This window comes from Scleropages formosus, chromosome 23, assembly GCF_900964775.1.
Source record: "Scleropages formosus chromosome 23, fSclFor1.1, whole genome shotgun sequence".
Classification (NCBI taxonomy): Eukaryota; Metazoa; Chordata; class Actinopteri; order Osteoglossiformes; family Osteoglossidae; genus Scleropages; species Scleropages formosus.
Window position 1 is genome coordinate 6167355 of NC_041828.1, and position 20389 is coordinate 6187743.

The following is a 20389-nucleotide window of genomic DNA, read 5'->3' on the forward strand; positions in this document are numbered from 1 at the left end:
CAACATTTAGACACTCCCCAGTCACAGCTGAAAAACTCCAAGAGTCAACATTGGGAGACGACTTTATTTCAACCTGTAAAGCAAAATTTAACGGTTGGATTTGGCCACTCTCTCCAACTCATCCTTCTTTTTGATGGCATAGGAGTTGGATGAACCCTATGAGATGAGAGATCACATTAAATGACCCAATAAACACTTTCAGCTAAACCCCAGAATAAAAACCCAACATTTTCCACCAAGCCTCACCTTCGCTGCGTTGATGAGCTCATCGGCGAGACACTCGGCGATGGTCTTAATATTCCTGAAGGCAGCCTCTCTTGCGCCTGTGCAGAGCAGCCAGATAGCCTACGAGAGAAAAGAGGACAATACTCAGACACAAGTCCACGTTCCATATTGTGAGCAAGCAGTGATGCTGAACAATAGTGAACTGTTGAGAGGAGAGGTCATAGGGCAAGTCAGGCAGCTAATATCTCTGAGCTGGTGATTGGCTGGGCCACATGAGACTGCAGCCAATGAATAAGCAGAGAAGTTTGCTCTGCGAGGACTCTAGCACACCAGGACAATGACTGGCTGTCAAGATGTGACTCTAGTCTCGCCGACTAGCAAATATTTCATTCAAATGAAGAAACTGAGTAAACACCCATTTCCGCGACACAGACACAGTCCAGTCTGATCAGAACAAAGCTGAAGAAATCTGTCACAAAGGGAGGAACACAGCGGGAGGTAAACATGAGAGCTGCAGCCAGACCTGGTTGACTCTGCGCAGGGGGGACACGTCCACAGCCTGCCGCCTCACGGTTCCAGCCCGACCGATACGGGTGGAGTCCTCACGAGGCCCGCTGTTGATGATGGCGTTCACCAGGACCTGGAGGGGATTCTGGACAGCGGGCAAGAGAAACTAGGCATCAGCGACTCCACAAACATAGAACTCAGTAGCGCTCATGCTGCATGACATCCGACGAAGTTCAATACCACACATTTTGGAATTCCAAAAAACAGGTCGCACATTTACAAGTTTTACACTGACAATCCGCCACTGCATAAACTGCAAGCTTTCTGCAGACGCACAAAAAAACGCGAAGCCTCAGATAGAGACTTGAAGGCATTAGAGAGTCTCAGCAGCGAGCTACCTCTCCGGTGAGCAGGTGGATGATCTCGAAGGCATGCTTAACGATGCGGACGGTCATCAGCTTCTTGCCGTTGTTGCGGCCGTGCATCATCATGGAGTTGGTGAGGCGCTCCACAATGGGGCACTGCGCCTTGCGGAAACGCTTGGCGGCATAGCGCCCTCCGGAGTGGGGGAGGTACTTGGCGTACTTCTCCTTTACAGCAATGTAGTCCTGGGCAGACAGAAGCAGCTCAATTAACCCCAACTAACAGAGTCGACTCATTTCCATAAAAAGACTTGCAGACGCCGAGAAAGGCACAACGGAAACGTTCACGGTTTAAGTTTGTCGGTAGTGTATCCGAGCTGGTGATCAGCTGGGCAAAATCACGCTACAGCCAATGAATAAGCAGAGAAGTTTGCTCTGCGAGAACTCTAGCACACCAGGACAATGTTTGGCTGTCAGGATGTGACTCTAGTCTCGCTCGCACACCGACTACTCATTACAAGTGCAGCGTACAGATTTAATCCCGCTGCACAATCCCGCAGATGTCAAAATCCAGCTTCGACCACAAGTCTGGACGTTACGCACTGGGTTTCGGATGCGTGCGTCAGGCCAGTTACCTGCAGGGAGATGTCATTGATCTGGACATCATCCGTGCTCCACTTCCCAAAGAGCTTGATCTCTGGGGTTTCAGCAACAGCTGGGGCAGTCTCCCACTCGGTCATCCTGAGGAGAGAGTGAAAAAAATTCAACAAGAACTCCTACAACAATGCAGGGGAGGTCTGAAATCCCAAATAAAAGTAAACATTTAAACCCTGGATGAGATGACATTGTTGTCCTGGGCAGAAAAGCTCCATTTGGAAAGAGGCAGAACAGAGCAGCACTGTATGGACCAAGAGGACCTCTTTGTGAAAGGTTACTCTCATTTACACTGTCTACACATTTCATTCCTTCACCAAATCACTGGACCAACCTCATCAAGTCAGTTTTCAGGATTAAAATTGTTTTTTTTTTTTTCTGAACCTTTCACTTTTACACAGTTACATTTGATTTCAAATATCATACGTTGAGTTGTTCCACGGGTAACAAACGATTGCAGTGATTGCGAATTGCGCACTAATACGGCAAAGCTAAGAAATTGTCAAGGCAGGAACAGACACATGATATGATTTATACACAGATCATAAACGTGGACGAACCAAACCCGGACCAACTGATATTACCCGCATTCCAGGCCCTACTTAACGGCTGCTGGTTCTTAGCCACCTCCTTACCAAATAGAACGATCTACGGTTAAAAAAAACTTAATTTGCTCATGAAAAGCAACAGAATTAACAGAATCCCATGCTGTATTGGGTCTCGATTGTCCCCGAAGACCCAAATCTACTGTCCATGTGGCTCCAGTCCGACCGACATGTTACCGAGTCGTTGCGTTAATGACCGTTTAAAAACGGAATTTACCACTAACTTCAACAACATTTACCACCGGACTGAACGGGATGACTTAATAACACACTTCAGAGCTCAATTTCTTGATCGCAAATGAAATTTCAGTACGTTCTTAAGCAATTTCTTTCACTCACTTGTGTACAGAGACGCACACCACACTTCACCGCGACGGAAAAGGGCCGCAAACGAGTCACTGCGTGCGGATATCCACCCCGCAGGAAGTGCTGCAAACACTTCCGCTCAACCTTGGTGACCTCATGGGATTTGTAGTTTTTATCAATGTGTGCTGTTTGGAGGCCTACCACGCAGTTCTACCGAAAGCTTGCAGTCAGTTACAGGGATTCTTGGTCATTTCAGATTACTGGACTAAAGATTCATGGTTTATATAAGATACCCTTTTCATTACAGATCTATAAAACAAATCAAAATCATTGTCCTTTGTAAGCTTAGGAATTGATAATTGTTGGTGAGAAATACACCAACGATTCTTACACCATAATCAAAACCCCAAAAGCAGTTAATAACACTTAGGTATAGCAGGTGTGTTTGGTGTCAATCAACAGTCTTCGATGGCTCTGCGTTTCAAGACTCTTGGCAGTTCATGATACCACAAAGATGAGGGAATTGTTGACGTTCTCCAAGTTCACCCAGGATGCCAAAGAGGATACCCTGGTTGATGTTGATGGTGAGGTACAACCAAAAAGGCCCAGGACTGGACAAGTGATGGAAAACATGATTCTTCTAAAAGAAGGATAATTGAGAAAAGGCCAACATATTTTTTATAGTGCCGTTAAGAGGATGTGATGTGTATGCCCTTTTCACCAACAAAGGACTAAAGGGGAACAGAGGCTCAGACATCATGTTAAAATTACTGCATATGAAGAATATATATGACCATCACATTACAATGAAATACATAAAGACAGAATGAACATTACTGATTACAAAGCATATTTTATTGATCTTTACCTAAAGACTTGGTTAACATTCCAGCAAGCTACTACTGAACCACATATATAATCACAACAGATTTAGGGCAGAGTCCATATTTGCACACTTGCAAATGTCTTCTTGCAGGAAAAATCAAGAATAACGCAAGACTGGGTCCAACTGAACGGAGAAAACAAATTCAATCTTACAACTTGTAATTTATCAAGGCATTAAAACAACTGTTCTTCATTAGAGCACAGAACACATTTTTTCTTTGTCCGCTTCCAAACAGCACTTTCTCTTGCTTACTGTTTTTTTTTTTGCTTTAAGTATTTCAAGTGTCAAAAAATTCCCTTTTGGAAGTGAAAAAACTTCCAGTAATAGAGTTCTTTTTAAAATACTGAGATACAATATGAAATATAGTCATCATGGGTAAAAAAAATACTTTCCACTCAGCCTTTTATAACAAAGTACTGCTCAGGAAAGCTTAGACCATTTATGAAAACTCTGTGCAACCTTGCCATACTTGTTCTTACTGAAAGCTGGCATTATTTCCATTATAAACTTGACCATCTTGTAGAAGGTTTCAATCTCTTCTACATATTAAAACATGATTAACAGCAACCATATCACTAACTACTAATAGGTAAAATAACATTAGCAGAAACCATTCATTTAATCTAAACCTACTGAAACATAGGATCATTTGCCTGAGATTGCTACTGAATATCATGGGAGGTATTATAAATATGCTTTTAGACATCAGGAAAGTCATAAAGTAGGACTGCCTGTCATTTTCCCATTTTTACTTTAATTCCCTTTGTAATGCATTCCCTTTGTCCCAGAGCCCCACCCCTTAGCACCCTTCACAGGCAGAGTGTCATAGCACTTGGGATTTATATTGTAGAAGGACTATAAAACACATGGAAATTTAGGAAATTTAAGGCATGATTTCTACTGCTATGGTCTGACTGGTCAGGGACAAAAAATAAAAAAAAAATCTGAAAAAGATGGTTCCAAAGAGATGTAGTTCATGAAGAAAGGAAAATAACTGAGGAGTAAAACTAAAAGTCCAGAAGACAGGATTTCCATATTGAACTCATCCCTCTGGCTAAAGAAAAGTATTTGAAAGTTTAGAACGTGACAGAAGATGAGGTCACTGTGTGCATTGCATTATTCAAAGACTTGTGTGGTTGCGCGAGCTCTATGTGAGCCACTTTTCTATGCAGCTGCTGTAGACCGTATCGTTGGAGTGCCACTTTGTGTGCTGGACTCCTGGAAGCACACATGTGGCCAGGTCACCACGGGAGTCCAGCGTCTTCAACCCAAACACATCCCTTACATACACCTATGGGGAGGAGGGAAGACAAGGATTATACAACAGAGAAGACGACAAGTGGTGCTGTAGTAGACAGAGCTTTCAACGGTGATGCTTAGAAACATTCTACTTACTTCTTGGTGCTTCATTTCAACAACGGTCTCATTGTCGTCATAGAAACCAAACAGGCTGCCAGAGGCAAGAGTGACCGTGTAAGAAGACAAAGTTTACTCAACGCGGGACGATAAAAAGCAAAAGGGAACGCATAAAAAAAATGCAGAGACACTGACCTGGACTCCCACGGTGTGATCACTCCATCATCTGGCCCTCCTATCAATATCAGCTTCTTAATGCGCAGGAAATTCTTCTTCCACACTGACAGATAAAGAGCAATTTCTAAGTGGTATAGTGCTCCCTGACTAGATACCCTGCACTGAGGGTGGGGTTCATTTAAACAACGAGGTATAAAGGGACTTGCTGCTACCAAATCGCAATAATATTTCATAGAGAGAAATCGATACACACACAAACTACACAAAATATACTGATTCTGTATGCAACTTGTTTATTTTACCCGTTGCATTGGAATTTGGTCTTTCGCTGTTCAGCACAGCCAGGAAATCACTGCTGTTGACATACATGTCTCTGTGATGGGGGTCTGTAAGACAAGGGATGCAGAATAAAACACAGCGACAGTATGAGCACAACCACTTCCACTTTCGTACTCGATGCATTTGACGTCTTTGGAATAATGATATACGTCTACTTCAGGCATCCCACCATTCCAGCGGCTCTTCCCTACAGGGTCTCACCATTCCAGTAGTTGCAGATGGACACTCGCTGCCCCACCGATGTGTAGCACAGGTGATACAGGTTGGACTTGACAAACTGGGGGAAGACGTACTTTAGGTAATCTGTGTCTGAAGGACCCCAAACAACAAAAGGAGATGTGTCAGACATCATAAGCAGTCACAGCCTTGGCTTAAACCTAGATGAAAATGAGTGTGAAGCTGTTAGAAAAGTGAAATGTTTAAACATTTCTTTTTCGAAGCTGTACACGCATCATTATTTTTTTAAGCAAACAAAAACAGCCATGACTGTGAACTGAAGGGACAGCAGGTGGCAGAGCGGTTAGAGCCAATGTCTTGCAATCCAAGGTCCTGTGTTTATATCCCTGCTCCAGTAAAAATTACCCTGCTGTATAAATGGTTAAATAACTGTAAGTAGCATCATAATACTGCAAGCTGCTTTGGAGAAAAGCATCTGGTAAACAAATAAATAACAACTCAACTCTCAACGTCTCCCTTTGCTGTGCTCTGATGAAGGTGGCTAAAGGGAAATGTAGCTGCTCCATTTTAAAAAGGCTGATGTTTCCTGCTTTAATAGAGCAACCTTAAAAGCTCACATATCCCATGGTGTAAAGAGCTTGAGGAAATAAATCATTAATGCATCCGAGGTTCGCTGTGCCTGTGAACACACATCTCTGGAGTTCCAGAAGGTTAGCGGAAAGGAGCCAAGATATGACGAGCAAAGCACTGCGGATAAGAATCGTCAAGATGTAAACAAGACGCCCGGAGTGTAACAGCGCTGATTCTGCAGCTGTACACTGAATACCAAGCTGATGACTGAATGACAGACCTGCACTTTCTCACAAGATGCATGAGGTATTTCTGCAGCGAAGTGATACACGATATTAAGTATGAGATTACGGTAAACTGACCTCCGTACTGCCCAGCCTGCGGTGAAGAAAGGGAGATGAACGAGTGGACGTTGTGGTCAGGAATCGTAGAGAGAATCCCTCTACAAACCAGGCCACCTATTGGCCACAAATGGAAAGATTTTCAGAAGTGAACTTTAATGATGACGTTTTTTGTAATTAATAATGAAATTCAATAAAAGGCCATCTAGGATGACCACGAAACACAGAAGGTTATCTCAAGCTGATTTTAGGATTTCCAATCATCCTCCCATATAACTCTCAACATAACTTGTCAATACCAACCGGACAAGCAAAAAATGAGCATCAGGTAAACAAATCAAGGAGTAAGTGTGCCGCCCGCCCCGCCATCGGTATCAACAACCTACCAATAACGCTGGAAGTCCCTTCGGAGAAGTTTCAGCTGCATTAGCTAATAACGATACAGCAGAAAAGAAACGGGAGGGAGGCAGAGACCTTGGGAGTAGCAGATGAAGTGGACGCCGTCGGGGGCGTCCTGCATGATGGGGTAGATCGCATCCCGGAAACCCTCCACCTGCTTCCACAGCGGCTGCAGGCTGGCGCTACGGTCAAACAGGTCAATCACTGACACCTTGGTGCCTGGATGGGACTGAGGGAGAAGGCCAGCAGGGTCAGTAGGGAGCGTCAGACAACAGCGTGCGTGCATGCGTGTCATAGAGAGTAAATATTGAGCGGTAAGCACAGTCACAAGCCATACGTAAGCTATCCCCCAACAACTTTTATGACTTAGACTTTGCACACTTGTTTCAGCGGCAGAGTGGATTTTGCATCTAAACATTCATAGAATTTGAGTAAAATATTACTTTTTTGTTGCCCATTAGCCAAATTTCCCTGCTTTCAGTGTCACTGTTATGAATGGAAACAAGTTATGTTATTCAGCACTGAAAACATTTGCTCTCGATTCTCTTTTTGTAAAGAGCTTTGAAAAACCAGTTTTAAGGGTATTAAAAAGTTTCAAGTTTATTGCGATTACTTTCCAGCAGAGTCCTTGTACTGGAATCAATAAACATATCAATGTTTGAAGAAGAAGAAAAAAAAACTATTTGCACTGAAATTATCTTTGTTATACAAATACAGGTTTTCGTCACATGACCCCCCTGCTTTTCACCGGTATTAAAGTAGTCAAGATTTTTTACACAGGTCATGGAAAAAAAAACAGTTTTCCCACAATCCTACACACAGAGCTCAGTAAGGATCACTCAACGGTATTACTGGGTTTGGTGACTGCCGCCCAGGGTGGCTTCATATTAAACTGGACAAACCTCTTTTTAGTTCATGTTAAAATGAGTTCATCATCCCCCCCCCCACATCATGAGTCATCTGTGTCACTTATCTCTCCAAGCATAAAGCTGAGGCAGCAGGTGGTGTAGTGGTTACAGCTGCTGCCTACAGACCTGAAGGTTGCTGGTTCAAATCCCACCTCCACCTGTAGTACCCTTGAGCAAAGTACTGACCCTCAGCTGCTCAAATACCCAGGAGTGTTAATTTAAGCCTTTATATATCAGTTGGCTCAGCTTAGCTAGGAAGGGAGCCAAAGAAATGAGTAGAGTATCAGTGAAGTGAATAGTACACTGTGTTATAGTGTAAAAGGTGGTGACCCTAGCGTGGTAAGCAGTGAAAGTGTTTTGCCCAAGAGGTGTTGGTTCATAGCAGCGCCACACTGACTGGTAGAGCTCTTCCCTGGGGGTCGGTCTTAAAGCCTACAGTCCGCGATCCTCTATCAATATTTCATAATACAGAGACCGAGGAAGAGGGAAGAACGCGCGGAGGCTGAGAGAGAGAGAGAGAGAGAGAGGGCGTCCGCGCGTGTTTACTCAGCGCGTGTGTTTGTGTGCCGAAGAATGAGCAAAGCAAACAGGGGTTTACAGAACAGAGACGCGGAGAGGAGCGATAAAACTGGGGCCTCGCAAACATAAGCCGCTCAACAGAGACCTGGAGCCCCCCACTTAGCCGCGGCGAACTCGTCACGACTCGTGTGCATCATTAAGTCACCCAAAACACACACCGATGATGATCCATCGCACGAAACTCTGCCGCGTTCTGCTCCCATTCATTCATGCTAGAGATTAAAGCCAAGTCGGAACAACCAACCCGATCTGGTTTTCTCGCAGCGCCCAAACGGAACTCGACACATTTTGATCATTTTGCTGCTGAGTCTGTGTCTGTGGTCGGCGAACGGAGCAGGTGGCAGGTCACCTGGCTTCAGGTGACGGAACCCACGCACGGACAGCAGGGTCACGGACACGGACACGCACCGCGTTGATGAAGCGCAGCAGGTTGCAGAAGTCGCTGGAGCTGTCGAAGAGCCCGTGCACCACGACCACCGGCCGGTACGCGACCACGGCGGCCGCCAGCCAGGCGCCCAGGAGCGGCCGCAGCATCCAGAGGCAGCAGGGCGCCCCGCTGCTGCTGCTCCTCCTCCTCCTCCCGCTCCTCCGGGGGCTCGGACCCGACTCCGCCATGGCGACTGACGGTCTACCCGCAGCGCCGCATGTCACACACACAGCACACAAAATCAAATGCCTGGTGGCTATTCCGAATATTCGTATTCCACACACATCTACGTCCTGCACACATGCGCTCTGCTGTCTCTGCAGTTGCAAAAATTTTATTTGCCAAAGTGTAAGATGAGAAACAAGTTGTTTACTTGTTTAAAAACAAAATTTACTCCAAAAAAACCAACTCCTGCCACTTCTTCCCGCTATCGGGCTTCTCGAATGAACTTAATAGAGCAGCACAGCTCGTTCTCATTAAATAACCGCATGCTTTTAATGCGGGGTCTGTTTGTTCCGGTCAGCCGTTTCAAAATAAGAGCCCGAGATGACGCCACTTCCCCTTCATGCCTCGCGCTCCCCGTCCGCGCGCCTCCTCGCCTCCTGCTGGCGTTTAAGCTGCGCGAGGCAAAGCGTCATTGTTGTTGTCGTCGTCGTTCTGGTGCGAGCGGTTTCGCCGCCCACGCACGACGCCTGAATAAGACAAACTCTTGTATCACAAATCAGCTTTATTATAACACTTTTTTTTTTTTGTGCAGGAACACGCTACATTCAGGGTTTCTGCATGACCTTGCACTTGAAAGTAACAATAATGGGGGAGGAAAAAAAAAAAAAAAGCAGTAACTAAATGGGGAATAAGCACCAGGGTAACTTGGGTTGCACCAAAGTCATCGCCTTGCCCAACCGCTGCGCTCCAACATGAATAAATCTCCCGTGAGCACCTTTATCAGCCTCCACCCCCAACAAAAGCAAAATGGGAAAAATCCCACAAACCGCGGTTTCGTTGCACCCTTACAATTCCAGGACAGGATTAATTCAGACATTCTTTGGTCCTTTCAAAGCAACATTTCGCCACAAGTGTAGAAATCCTCAAGCGGCTCGAGAGCAAGGGCACCTGGAGCACGAAGATCTAGGCAGCGCACCACAGTCTTGCTTTGGTACGGGCCGGTTTGGTTTCCTCCTCCATCGGCAACCCGCTGCGTGAACTTAGTGTTATGGCTGAAATTCCAGAACACACTCAAATGCAAGCATGTAACAAACACCATGTGTCTATGTAAAGATGTTCTTTACACGTAAGTGTATGCAGCACAGAAACTCCTGAGAAACGTGATCTCAAGGCACAACTTTACACGGCCGACGGCGTGGCCGAACCCGGTCCTACGCGGAGGGCTGCAGCAACTCCTGGAGGTGACGCAGGGTGTTCTCCACAGTGACGGCAAGAGTTTCGGCATTCGTCTCCTCGCAGCAGTTGAAGGCCGTGACGGAGAAATGGACGTGGTCCGGCTGCGGGTTGTAGCACACAGCGTATCCATCCGGAACCAGTGGCCCGAAGCACATCACGCTGTCCGTGTTGGATAGTACCTAAGGGTCCAAGTAATCAGGAGATTACCGCTCATTGTTCTGATGTCCAAAGACATGCTGTTCAGGTTCCCCCATAGTGTGTGAGTGACAGAGAGTGTGTGAGTTCCACTGATGTATGGATGAGTGACCCAGTGCAAGTAGTGTATCCAGCAGTGTAAATCACCGTGGTGAATAAGGTGTGCGGGCTCATAACACTACATAGAGTTGACTGTAAGTCACTTTGGAGAAAAGCATCTGCTAAGTGAATAAATGTAAATGTAATAAAACATGCACCGAGGACGGCAACATGCTTGGACCATCTGACCAGCACCAAATAGAGCTTTTCGACATCCAATATTTTAATGAGGAATATGTTACCGCTTTCTGTCAAGCATTTTTAGAACAGGTTTGTCATTGTGCAGTGCTACCAAGTCCCTGCACACTTCACAGTATGTCTTCATTTACACCTGAAGCACTAGAGGAAGCAACATATCGAACTGTTATTTAACAGCTGCTGGAGAATGAGTGAAACCCAGCAAACCCCGAGGCGCCCAACACCCTAATTACAGAACATGGTCTATTTTCTACCTGTCCTGTTCTCAGCTTCCAGTGTGTGGCGAGACCGTAGGCCGTGTCCATGAAAATCTTGGGCACACTCAGTCCCTCCTCGATGGCCTGCAGCTTCAAACCCAGCAGGTGACGGTCAATGGCCTGCCCCTGCAGCGCCTGATCAAAAAAAGTACATTTAAAGATGCTACAGCCATTCCGTTTTCATAACTGCATGCGGTATTAACTGCCTGATCGTAAATCCACCAGCTCTGACGCTGGTGTTCAACGGTAGCCGCAGCGACCGGCTGATACCTGCTCAGTGAGAGTAGCATGAGCCTCCACGGCTTCTCTCAGCAAATCCACTTTACCCTCCCTCTGAAATAAAAATTCACATCATGTGTATGCTGGTCAAACCAGTTATTGTTGCATCACCAAAACAGTCCTTTTTAAGCAAACACTGCTCTATATGTCTTTTATAATCACATTTATTCTAACGGCTGAGTTCTGGTCTTTTCCTCCGCTGTCTAGTCTTTGCCATCCTCTGGTCAGCTGCTGGACTGTTTTTAGCCCCTGTGTCATACTCATGTGAATGTCTGCCATACCTCTGTCATGGGAGAATCACATGCTAGCAGGGCATGTGCGCAGAACCTACTTACCGAGACGGACGGGTCATCAAAAGCACGTACAAACTGCAGGGCCTGAATGGTGGGAGAGCGGATGAAATCTGTGCGTCCTCCTCGGAACATCCTGAGGGAGGCGCTGTCACAGGAGGCACAAATTTCATTATGGACCCTGGAGAAGGGAGAGGAAGGGAGGACATGTCAAAAGTGAGCATGAAAGGATTTACTAGAGCTTAACATCTAGAACATCTAGCTGGCGCCTATATGATTTAGTGAGCATCAAGTAACACACCTACATAAAATATCCTTAGCAAACAATTCACTTGGTAGTACAACACATTTCATGTAAATGTTTAGTAGAGCAGGTAAGATTTTTGTAAATGTTTATTCTCAGCATGTTTCCATTTCTCAGTCTTCAAATTGCAAGAAACTTCATAAAATCGCATTCCTAAATCTTCTTTGCTCAGTAAGCCACCCAATTTAAAACCAAATCATGAAATACATGGGTACAAAAACAAAGGTAAAGTTATACATGAAATACTTGAAATCTTGACCTATAAATAACCGAGAAACAAAGCTGTTACTAAAATTTCAGGAAAAAGGTTACAAGGGGAAGTGGTTACAGCTGTCGCCTTTGGATGCAAGATCGCAGGTTCGATTCCCATCTCCGGCTGCAGTTCCCTCAAATTGCTCCAGTAATGTTACTGAGCTGTATAACCTTGTGTAGTCATTGTATAAATGGTTAAATCATTGTAAGTAGCAGCACTATTAAGTGTTGGAGAAAAACATCAGCTTAACGAATAAATGTAGATGTTCCATTCACATGTGCCGCTTGCTTTCATTGACACAGTTCTTGCTAAAGGGAGACGCCCAACTGGACACAGGGGCCTGAAGAGTCTGCTCGTAAGAGAGGGGAGAAGCCCTGCTGTGCAGGTGAACTTTCCGGATCACCTGTAATAGGCCAGCTGGAGGGCCACCTGGATGAATGAGTTGGGGCTCAGGTCAAGGCACTTGGGGAAGTCCTTCCCAAACCTTCGAAAAGTGAAGCAATTTATGTCCAGGTCGTTGATCAGGCTGAAAACGAGAGGCAGAACAATTAGAGGCACTACTGTCGCTGTATAACACCTCTGAAAACGCATGAAGACATGAGGGATTGGTTTTCAGCACATGGTCCTTTACATGATCCACTGTGACAAGTCTTAAGTAAGTCAAGTCGGAGTTAGCAGGATTTTCAGGAGGCCACATACTGTATTACGGTAACTTTGTAATACCACGTTTTCTTCGCCAGGTGGCATCATGTTCGGTGCAAGTACTCAACTAAAGGCCAGGACTCCAAACACAAACAAAGCCTATAAATAGCTAAACTTTAATGACTGTGTTAAAGTCAATAAAGAACTTAAGAGTGTCACAGTCAAGGTTACTTCTGTTCCGTATACTTCTGTCAACTTATCACTGACAAGAAAACAACAACACGAGTTCCTTATCAATTTTTTCTTTCTTTTAAAAACATACTGAGTATGACAGTGTTGCAAGGAATGTGGAACTGGAATCACGGTCACACATCTGAAAGTTGTAGCCCAAGGAGTGAAACTGTTCTCTTTAAAAACATTTTTTACTTCTGTAAAAATTCAGCTGTACAGGAACAGCACTGTAATGCTTTAAGATGCAATCTGCAGCACCAAGCACAATATTCAATGTTAAAGTATACTGCAGTATGCTGTACTGCACAAAGACATTTAGCTGATGTTCTTACATAAAGCAACTATTTTTGCTAATCAGAGAAAAGAAAAACATGGTCCTTTCACTTTGTCCCCAAGAGGAGCCAAGTGCAAAGTGTAACTCACATGTCAAGGCTCTGCTTGGCCTGTTCAATGTCTCTCTTGATCTCAGGATCAATGTAGAAGTACAGCTTTTTGGGCATGGGAAGCGGGATCAGGGGAGCTCTCACAGAGACTGGCTGCTTGCTGCACGAGAGCGAAAACATCTGGTTATTCCGCCGGAGGGCGGAACGATTTTTGGAATCTTGAAAAGAATAACACTTGGAAAGTGCAGCGTAAACATCACGGTACTGGAGGGATGAAGACTAGACTGCAGAAGAGGTACACAATGTGACATACATGCACACATCTGTTCTTGAAGAAAAGAACTGCTCCTCTCCTCGGCTAACTCTAGCACAGAAAATTTTGGCAGTCTCATCGACTGGAGAAAACACTGCAGCGTCCATATCCCTAGAGCTGGGCTATAGACCGCAACTCTTGAGGCGCTCTGGGTGTGCCAGCTGGAGGAGGAAAACCCCACACTTTTGCCAGGTTTGTCAAGGTTTCACTCCTTCCAGTGGTGCCATTAAGTCCAGCAACAGAAAGAACCTCGCACAGAGGCTCCCAATCCTAGTGTTGATGGCTCCTTCTGTATTAAGGGTTTTCATCAAGCTGACATGTTACATCAATCGTATTTAAATTAGTCACTAAATTATCTGTAGAACAAACAAAACTAGGGAATGTTAAAACGTCAATCATTTAAAGTGGCATTTGTGTTAGGAGAAACTTCTTGTAACATGGTAGAAATGGGGCGCCATAGCGGGTAGCACTGGTGCCCCACAGCTCCTTGGCTACAGGTTGGAATCTGGCTCATTCTTTGCAGAGCCAGCAAGTTCTCTCCGGGTTTACACAGCTTCTCATCAGTTTGCGACTCTGAACTGTAGAGAGAGCGAAAAAGCAAGACGACAAATCCTGCATTGGACTGGCATCCTATTCCGGGTATACTCGGCATCGGGCTACGTTTCCAGAACAAGCTCCAGACCACCACAACTCTGCATTGGACAAGCCGAATGTAAGGATGGTAGAAATGTAGTGTGGAAAAATCATGTCTCCCTCCCTCCGAGTACCAGTATTCCAGGACGTGGTCCAGTAAAGTTGAGATGATGGGGCCTTCAGCAGTAGCTTGTTCATAGAGCAACCCAAAGGAGCCGTCTTCTCCCACCACAAACTACAAGACAGAGGCAGAGGAACATTACGATAAACGTAAGAATGTCCTGAAAACGGAACAGTGACTCTGGACTCCAAGCCCTACAGACAGATAGAGACATTATTCCTCTCACTACAGAGAGATCTATCCGGTGGCCCACCTGCAGTGTCTTGTCAAACCAGCGGTTGCCGCTATTGGAGTAAGTCCCTCCCCCATGTAGCATCTGGGCTGCCATTCGACTTGAATACCTGTCAATCGTTGCAATTAGCATTATATACATGGCTTCAGTTTAGAAGACAGCTCAGTGATGTACACAGACTAGCTGGAACAGGCCTGAAGTCATAGACACTGACCCTTTTTTTTTTTTTTTTTTTTTTTTAAAGTCAGAAGAACTGTGGTCCCATTTAAAACACAGAGCTGATCATATACACAATTTTGACAGCCCAGTCCCATCCAAAACCTTGTTCTAACCACATTAGAGCCATGTGAAGTGGTCCCATTATCCCAGTCCCTTGAAAGAATACTTTGGAAAGCCTTGGTGCAAAATAATCTTGGAGTGCCATGAGAAACAGACTATAATATAATCCTCTAAGCACAACTGCTTGTCTAGGTTACACACAAATATTGCACAAAGAGGGTGGGACCCGGGCAAATGCATGGAAGGAATGCCAGAGTCAATATGCGTTGGCAGGTTTACGCACAACACACCCGACTTGCAGTACAAAACCCTTAAACCCACTATACAATCATTCACACTGTGTAGATGTACATGCACACACTCCACAAAAATATGTTTGTCGATAACTTTCGTACTTCTCATCTGAGACTCTCATCACCGGGGAATCCAGGCACAATGTGAAAATTCCCTTCTCAATCGCTCTCACTGATTCCTTGTTTATCTTGTCTAAAAGAAAGAGTATAAAGTAAGACAAATGTAAATAAATTTTTAAAATTACAAATAAAAAACATAAAACCAAGCAACAAAAGGCTCACCTAATTTATCAAACGTACAAAATTCCTGCCTTGTCTTTCAAACACAAACAAAATCCAATTCAAAACCAATTCAAAATGAGAACTACACACAGCACCTTTAAATCCAGGCTTAAGACCCATGCTCTAAATTACTTAAACTTGTTTATAGCTCTTTTCGCTCTCATCTTATTTTGCCTTTCTGATCTTGTCCAGATCTAACGTTCTTGGGCAGCACAGTGGCACATAGACGCCTCTGGCTGCCTCATATCTCCTCCGCTGGACTTGAGTATGAACCCAGCTTAGTCCGTGAGGAATTTGCTCACCTTGTGTGGTGCGCCACATCACCAAGGTCTGCATTTTGAAATGTCAGTTCCAGTACGGCCATCACGCTAATTTTACCGCAAAATAAGCTCATCGGGCAGTTCTCGTAAAATGAATATCCGTTATGCAAGGGAAGCCTGTATCTCTGTTTGGCAAACAATAGTGAGTGGAGTGTATGTCATGCACCACAGAGCTCTACCTCTCAGCAGGCGGTTGTAGGCCTGCCCCCAGGTGTTGCGGTGCTCACTGGTTAGGATGCCCATGGGCTCTTTGTCCATTTTCCAGGACTGAGACCTGATCCTACACAGCTGGGAGTGTATCTGTCCCTCAGTTAGAGGTGTGCCATCGCTGTTGTACACCTCCAGCTGAAAGAACTAGAGGGACAAGAATGGGTACAACACACAGAAAGGGGTTAACATCAAAAATTACGGCTGGGCCCAGCTGGCTAAGCCTCCAGGAAAATCCAAGCTGAGGCTGGAGAAACCAGCGTAAACTACAAAAAAAAATGGCAAGATGCTGCATTTGTTGGCTGTAGCCTTCCCCTAACAAAGTAATGCATTCCTGAGAAACACTTCATAACATTAACTCATAACTTGAACATATAATTATCATTAGTTCCATTGGGAGAAAAAAAATTGTATGGATTTTGAGCCCCAAAACTGACACCCATTTATGCCAAAATTTTACCAGATGCCATTAAAAACAGCACAGTTACTTCAACTGTTAGTTAAAACAAGACACAGCGGTTTCCTTTTATTACCCAATAATACTGCATGGCTGTCTACCTGCACTTGTTCAGCTCTTTTGTAATTATTGCACACTGTATGCCTCCACAACGCTCATACAAAATACATACAATACTCTGTGTTTACGTATTAATTCAACCTTCAATGCAAAAAAAAAAAAAAAAAAAAAAAATCAACTCAAATAAATTTGCACTGAGAACATGCCGAAATGGTGCCTTACAGCAGCCTGGGATGTGTGATTTGACGTGGGTTTGATCTCCACTCATTGCGGGTGGAGTTGATATGTTCTCTCCGTGTTCGCGTGGGCTTCCTCCCAAACACTCTTCAGGTAAAATTAGGTGTGTGTGTGTGTTACATCGTTGTACTGTATAGATGAGCGAATAAGTTTAGCATAGCGTATCTAGAATTGTATGTCACTTTAGAGAAAATTGCTAAATTAATAAACGCAAATGTATGTCTTGTGACGTTCAGCATTCAGGACAGAAATTCCGTTCCCATACATACGTGCAAAATAATGCCTCATAAACGCAAGCGTGTTAAACGGAACTCCTTGTCAAATTCTTCCTACTCAAATGTCGGCATATGACTGTATTTGATACAAGGAGGAGAGGGGTCACCTGGTAGTTCCGAACCACGGTGATGTGCGTGGGAGCCCGACGGGCTTTGCTGTAGTGGGCCACATAATCGTGCTTTGGTCCAGGGATGCGGCAGGATGAGAAAAGGAGAGGAAAGAGCTCCGTGCATAACGGCCTGCCCCTGAGATACTCCACCGGCAAGCGGCCGCTGGGAGGAGGACAGAAGGAGAGACGCACTGAACTCAAAGTGCTGTCCGACACAGCAGTACTACGAAGCCTGTAATACAAAGATGCAAGGTGCTATTTGTACTGCTCACGTCACTGTGGACGGTCTGTACTAAATTGCACGCCAGTAAGGAACACAGAGGTTATATTACATGACTCCTCCACCTAGGCACAGGTCTCCAGAGAGAAAATCCACAGTGGTATTAGAATGATATTAGTCTGGAAGTGAATATTTGCGGTACTGCGCTGTGCAGCTTCGAGCAGAACGCAAGTCCATCCTGGACATATCTGAACTCCCTTCACTGCTACCAGGGGCATGAAGAAAGCGATACTGTAAATGATGAATTGAAGGTGAAATAATTCACTCAACATACTGAATATGTTGGACACATAAACCACTACTCAGGTTTTCACCAGAAAGACATTCCCACAATGTGGTAAAACATCACTATATGATGTGGAACAATTATTAATTCATTGATTGGCTGATGCATTTATGTAAAACAAGAGTATTTCACACGTTGCTATACTAAACTATCCAGATGTATCAATTCAGTGTATGTACCTTTCTCAACCGTACCCCAGAGTGGGCCGTGAACCCGTAACCTTCGAGTTAAAAGTACATGTCATTAACAGCCAAACTACCGGCTACTGCTGGCAATTCACTTTAAACAGTCGGTGACGTGTTCGAATAGGGAGACCGACCTGTCAATTTTGGCTTTGAAATCCAAGACTCCTGCTATCAACTTTGATGCGAACCTAAAAGAGACAAGGCCATTATCAGGAGCCCTACCATACAATCGTGAAATTAAATCGACACACAGGCACCTGGGACATTACCTCTGCACGCACATCTGCATCGAATCACCGTTAATTACACAATTATGTCACAGCATCATTTGCACAGTCTGATCCATGGCAGTTTAAACTGCATCTGTTCACGTTCCTATGTGTACTTTATATGGAAGGAGTTTTTAGAGATAGTAAGTACAGTCATGTAATATTTCTGGTGCGTTCATTTTGACATTTGAGGCTACATTTTAGTCTCAAGTATGAGCCACCACAACACATAATTGTGGTGAAAGGCTAAACTTTTGGTACCGGCAGGCATGCGTTAGTTACTTAACTTATCTCGGGAAGTACCGGTATTTTAGACGCTCTCGGGGAGTTACAAGCAACGACATGATATGAAATCACGTAATATATTTGCACCAATACTTATCTCTGATTTAGTATGTCAATATTATGAAACAATTTCTTCAGCTGTCTGAAGAACCCAACACCCGTTTTGAAAAAGGCTCCTATTTTTATACGCATGTGCAACTCACACCAGCTGGCCCCTCCAGTCAGAGTAGTCCAGCTTGGGAAGGGCGATGGCTGGGTTCGAGTGCACCGCCAGCGGCTGTCTGCTCTCCAGGTACGCCCACTGCACCCACCAGTCAGAGATCTGACGAACGAGATTAGTTAAGGGATCATATGGTGTATCCTGGACCTCTTGGACTCCTACCCGAGGGATTCGCTCCATCCAGGAATCCTCCGCATTCTCTCTCTAACGGTGGGTCTCGTGTCACTTTCTTACCGGATTTCTGTGTGACGAGTGCGTTTCGGCTCACCGACAGCCGAGCTGCTGCGATGACCCAACCACTCTTTCCCTCCCACCACCACTCTTCTCACCTTTAGACTTTCCTGATGATTTTATTTATTCATTACTTGTGTCACCTTTCTCCAACGTGACTTACAGTTTTGGATTTAGCCATTTTAAACAGCTGGGGAGTACCTTGCTCAAGCATGCTACTGCAGGTGATAGATCAGAAGTAGTTAATGAATATTCCTAACTACTGCACCACATGTTGGGCCAGAATTCCATTCCCCTTATCCCCGACCTTCCCCCGCAGGACCTCCGACATCCCGCGCGCCGCTCACCCAGTTGTGCGAGTGCCTGGCCCTCTTCTCGAGCCCCTGCTGGAGTCGCTCCCCGAGGCCGCCCTCCTGGCCGAATCGGCGCACGGCCTCCCTCGTGTGCTCCAGCTCATCCGGAGGCAGCAGGGGTTCGACAGCCTTCAGGTACCTCTGCAGAGTGTGGGCCAAAGGGGGCACCGGCTGCGGGGGCACCGTGGAGAAGGGGACGCCGTGTCCTCGCGCCACCTGCTTTAGCACACGGACAATGAGAAGACTCCTCCAGGAGGAGGCACACACCACCAGGACACATTTATTTAAAGGACCCAAAACAGGAAGCTGACACTTCAAACGTGGAAGTGAGAGCAGAGATACATATGAAATGTTTTTTTCATTTAGACAAGGCATTGAATTAGACAGGAAGAGCTGCAGGTCTTGTGATGATAATATAATGGCGGCAAAAAACTGCATAAAAAGTAACCAAAGAAGTAACGGTAAGATATAGGCTAGTACTCACCCAAAGGCAAAGCAGGCGAGTACCATGATGTGTGAAAGCTGGGATTTTTTTCAGAATCATTGTCACGTTCACACACAGAGTCCCACGACGTCGCAACGATATTATGATACTTTTTTAGTCTAGAAGAGTGGAAAAGAGTCACACACACAGTGCTGCGCTGAGCGGAATTAATTATCACGCGCCTCAGAAACACTTCTTCTTGTTGTAACAATGTATCCTTTAGCGAACTTCCCGTCGCTTAAAACTGCGCACTTCCAGGCAGCAGCGAGGACCAGCGCGCCGCCACACGTCAAACTGCCCGTGCGGAAGCTACACAGACGGGGTTCGCTGGCCTTCCATGGCCCCCGGGAGCGGCTGCGCTGCGACTCGGAGACGCTCGTCTCCGTGAGGCTCCGCACGACGAACGCGCAGCGCGTACACGCAGGCCAGCACGTGCAGCGCTCTTCCGTCAACCTACGGCGGAAGTGGCTCGCCGTAAAACCTCGACTATGCGCGCAACTGGAAAATGGAGGCGCCGCCGAAAACGTGGAAGCGAATGTGCGCTTTATACACACTTAAGCGTGTTTGCCTTGTGCGGACTGCAAAGATTTTAAAAAAGTATATAAAAATTTGCGACAAATTGAATTT

General features: G+C 45.3%; 3 protein-coding genes and 2 non-coding genes across 6 annotated transcripts; all 5 read right to left on the minus strand.

Moving 5' to 3' along the window:
• Window positions 1-44: 44 nt before the first annotated feature.
• Window positions 45-2770, minus strand: LOC108935637 (40S ribosomal protein S5). The gene is made up of 6 exons (XM_018754395.1): window positions 2693-2770; window positions 1730-1835; window positions 1131-1340; window positions 749-877; window positions 247-345; window positions 45-156 (listed from the first exon to the last, which is right to left on the minus strand). Exons 2-6 carry the CDS (start codon window positions 1832-1834, stop codon window positions 88-90), a joined length of 612 nt encoding a protein of 203 aa, XP_018609911.1. The 5' UTR covers window position 1835; window positions 2693-2770; the 3' UTR covers window positions 45-87.
• On the minus strand, window positions 465-597 carry LOC114909428 (small nucleolar RNA SNORA3/SNORA45 family). The gene has a single exon (XR_003797298.1). It is a non-coding gene; the product is annotated as a small nucleolar RNA SNORA3/SNORA45 family (small nucleolar RNA).
• LOC114909429 (small nucleolar RNA SNORA3/SNORA45 family) lies at window positions 1459-1591 on the minus strand. Its single transcript, XR_003797299.1, has one exon. It is a non-coding gene; the product is annotated as a small nucleolar RNA SNORA3/SNORA45 family (small nucleolar RNA).
• Window positions 2771-3540: 770 nt separating the features above from the next.
• ppt2b (palmitoyl-protein thioesterase 2b) lies at window positions 3541-9347 on the minus strand. The gene is made up of 8 exons (XM_029248053.1): window positions 8800-9347; window positions 6980-7133; window positions 6527-6622; window positions 5619-5726; window positions 5381-5464; window positions 5097-5181; window positions 4941-4995; window positions 3541-4836 (listed from the first exon to the last, which is right to left on the minus strand). The coding sequence occupies exons 1-8, from the start codon at window positions 9004-9006 to the stop codon at window positions 4693-4695; spliced, it is 933 nt and encodes a 310-aa protein (XP_029103886.1). The 5' UTR covers window positions 9007-9347; the 3' UTR covers window positions 3541-4692.
• Window positions 9348-9618: 271 nt separating this feature from the next.
• cratb (carnitine O-acetyltransferase b) lies at window positions 9619-20227 on the minus strand. Of its 2 annotated transcripts, none has more exons than XM_018754391.2 (15): window positions 19763-20227; window positions 19273-19494; window positions 18678-18796; window positions 18055-18108; window positions 17167-17332; window positions 16003-16177; window positions 15324-15414; window positions 14671-14758; window positions 14431-14531; window positions 13391-13510; window positions 12498-12620; window positions 11583-11718; window positions 11239-11301; window positions 10966-11103; window positions 9619-10398 (listed from the first exon to the last, which is right to left on the minus strand). In XM_018754391.2, exons 1-15 carry the CDS (start codon window positions 19820-19822, stop codon window positions 10195-10197), a joined length of 1860 nt encoding a protein of 619 aa, XP_018609907.2. In that variant the 5' UTR covers window positions 19823-20227; the 3' UTR covers window positions 9619-10194. The 2 variants fall into 2 exon arrangements, with proteins under 2 accessions (XP_018609907.2, XP_018609906.2); XM_018754390.2 differs by having other exon boundaries at window positions 19273-19497; window positions 19763-20223.
• Between the last annotated feature and the right edge of the window lie 162 nt (window positions 20228-20389).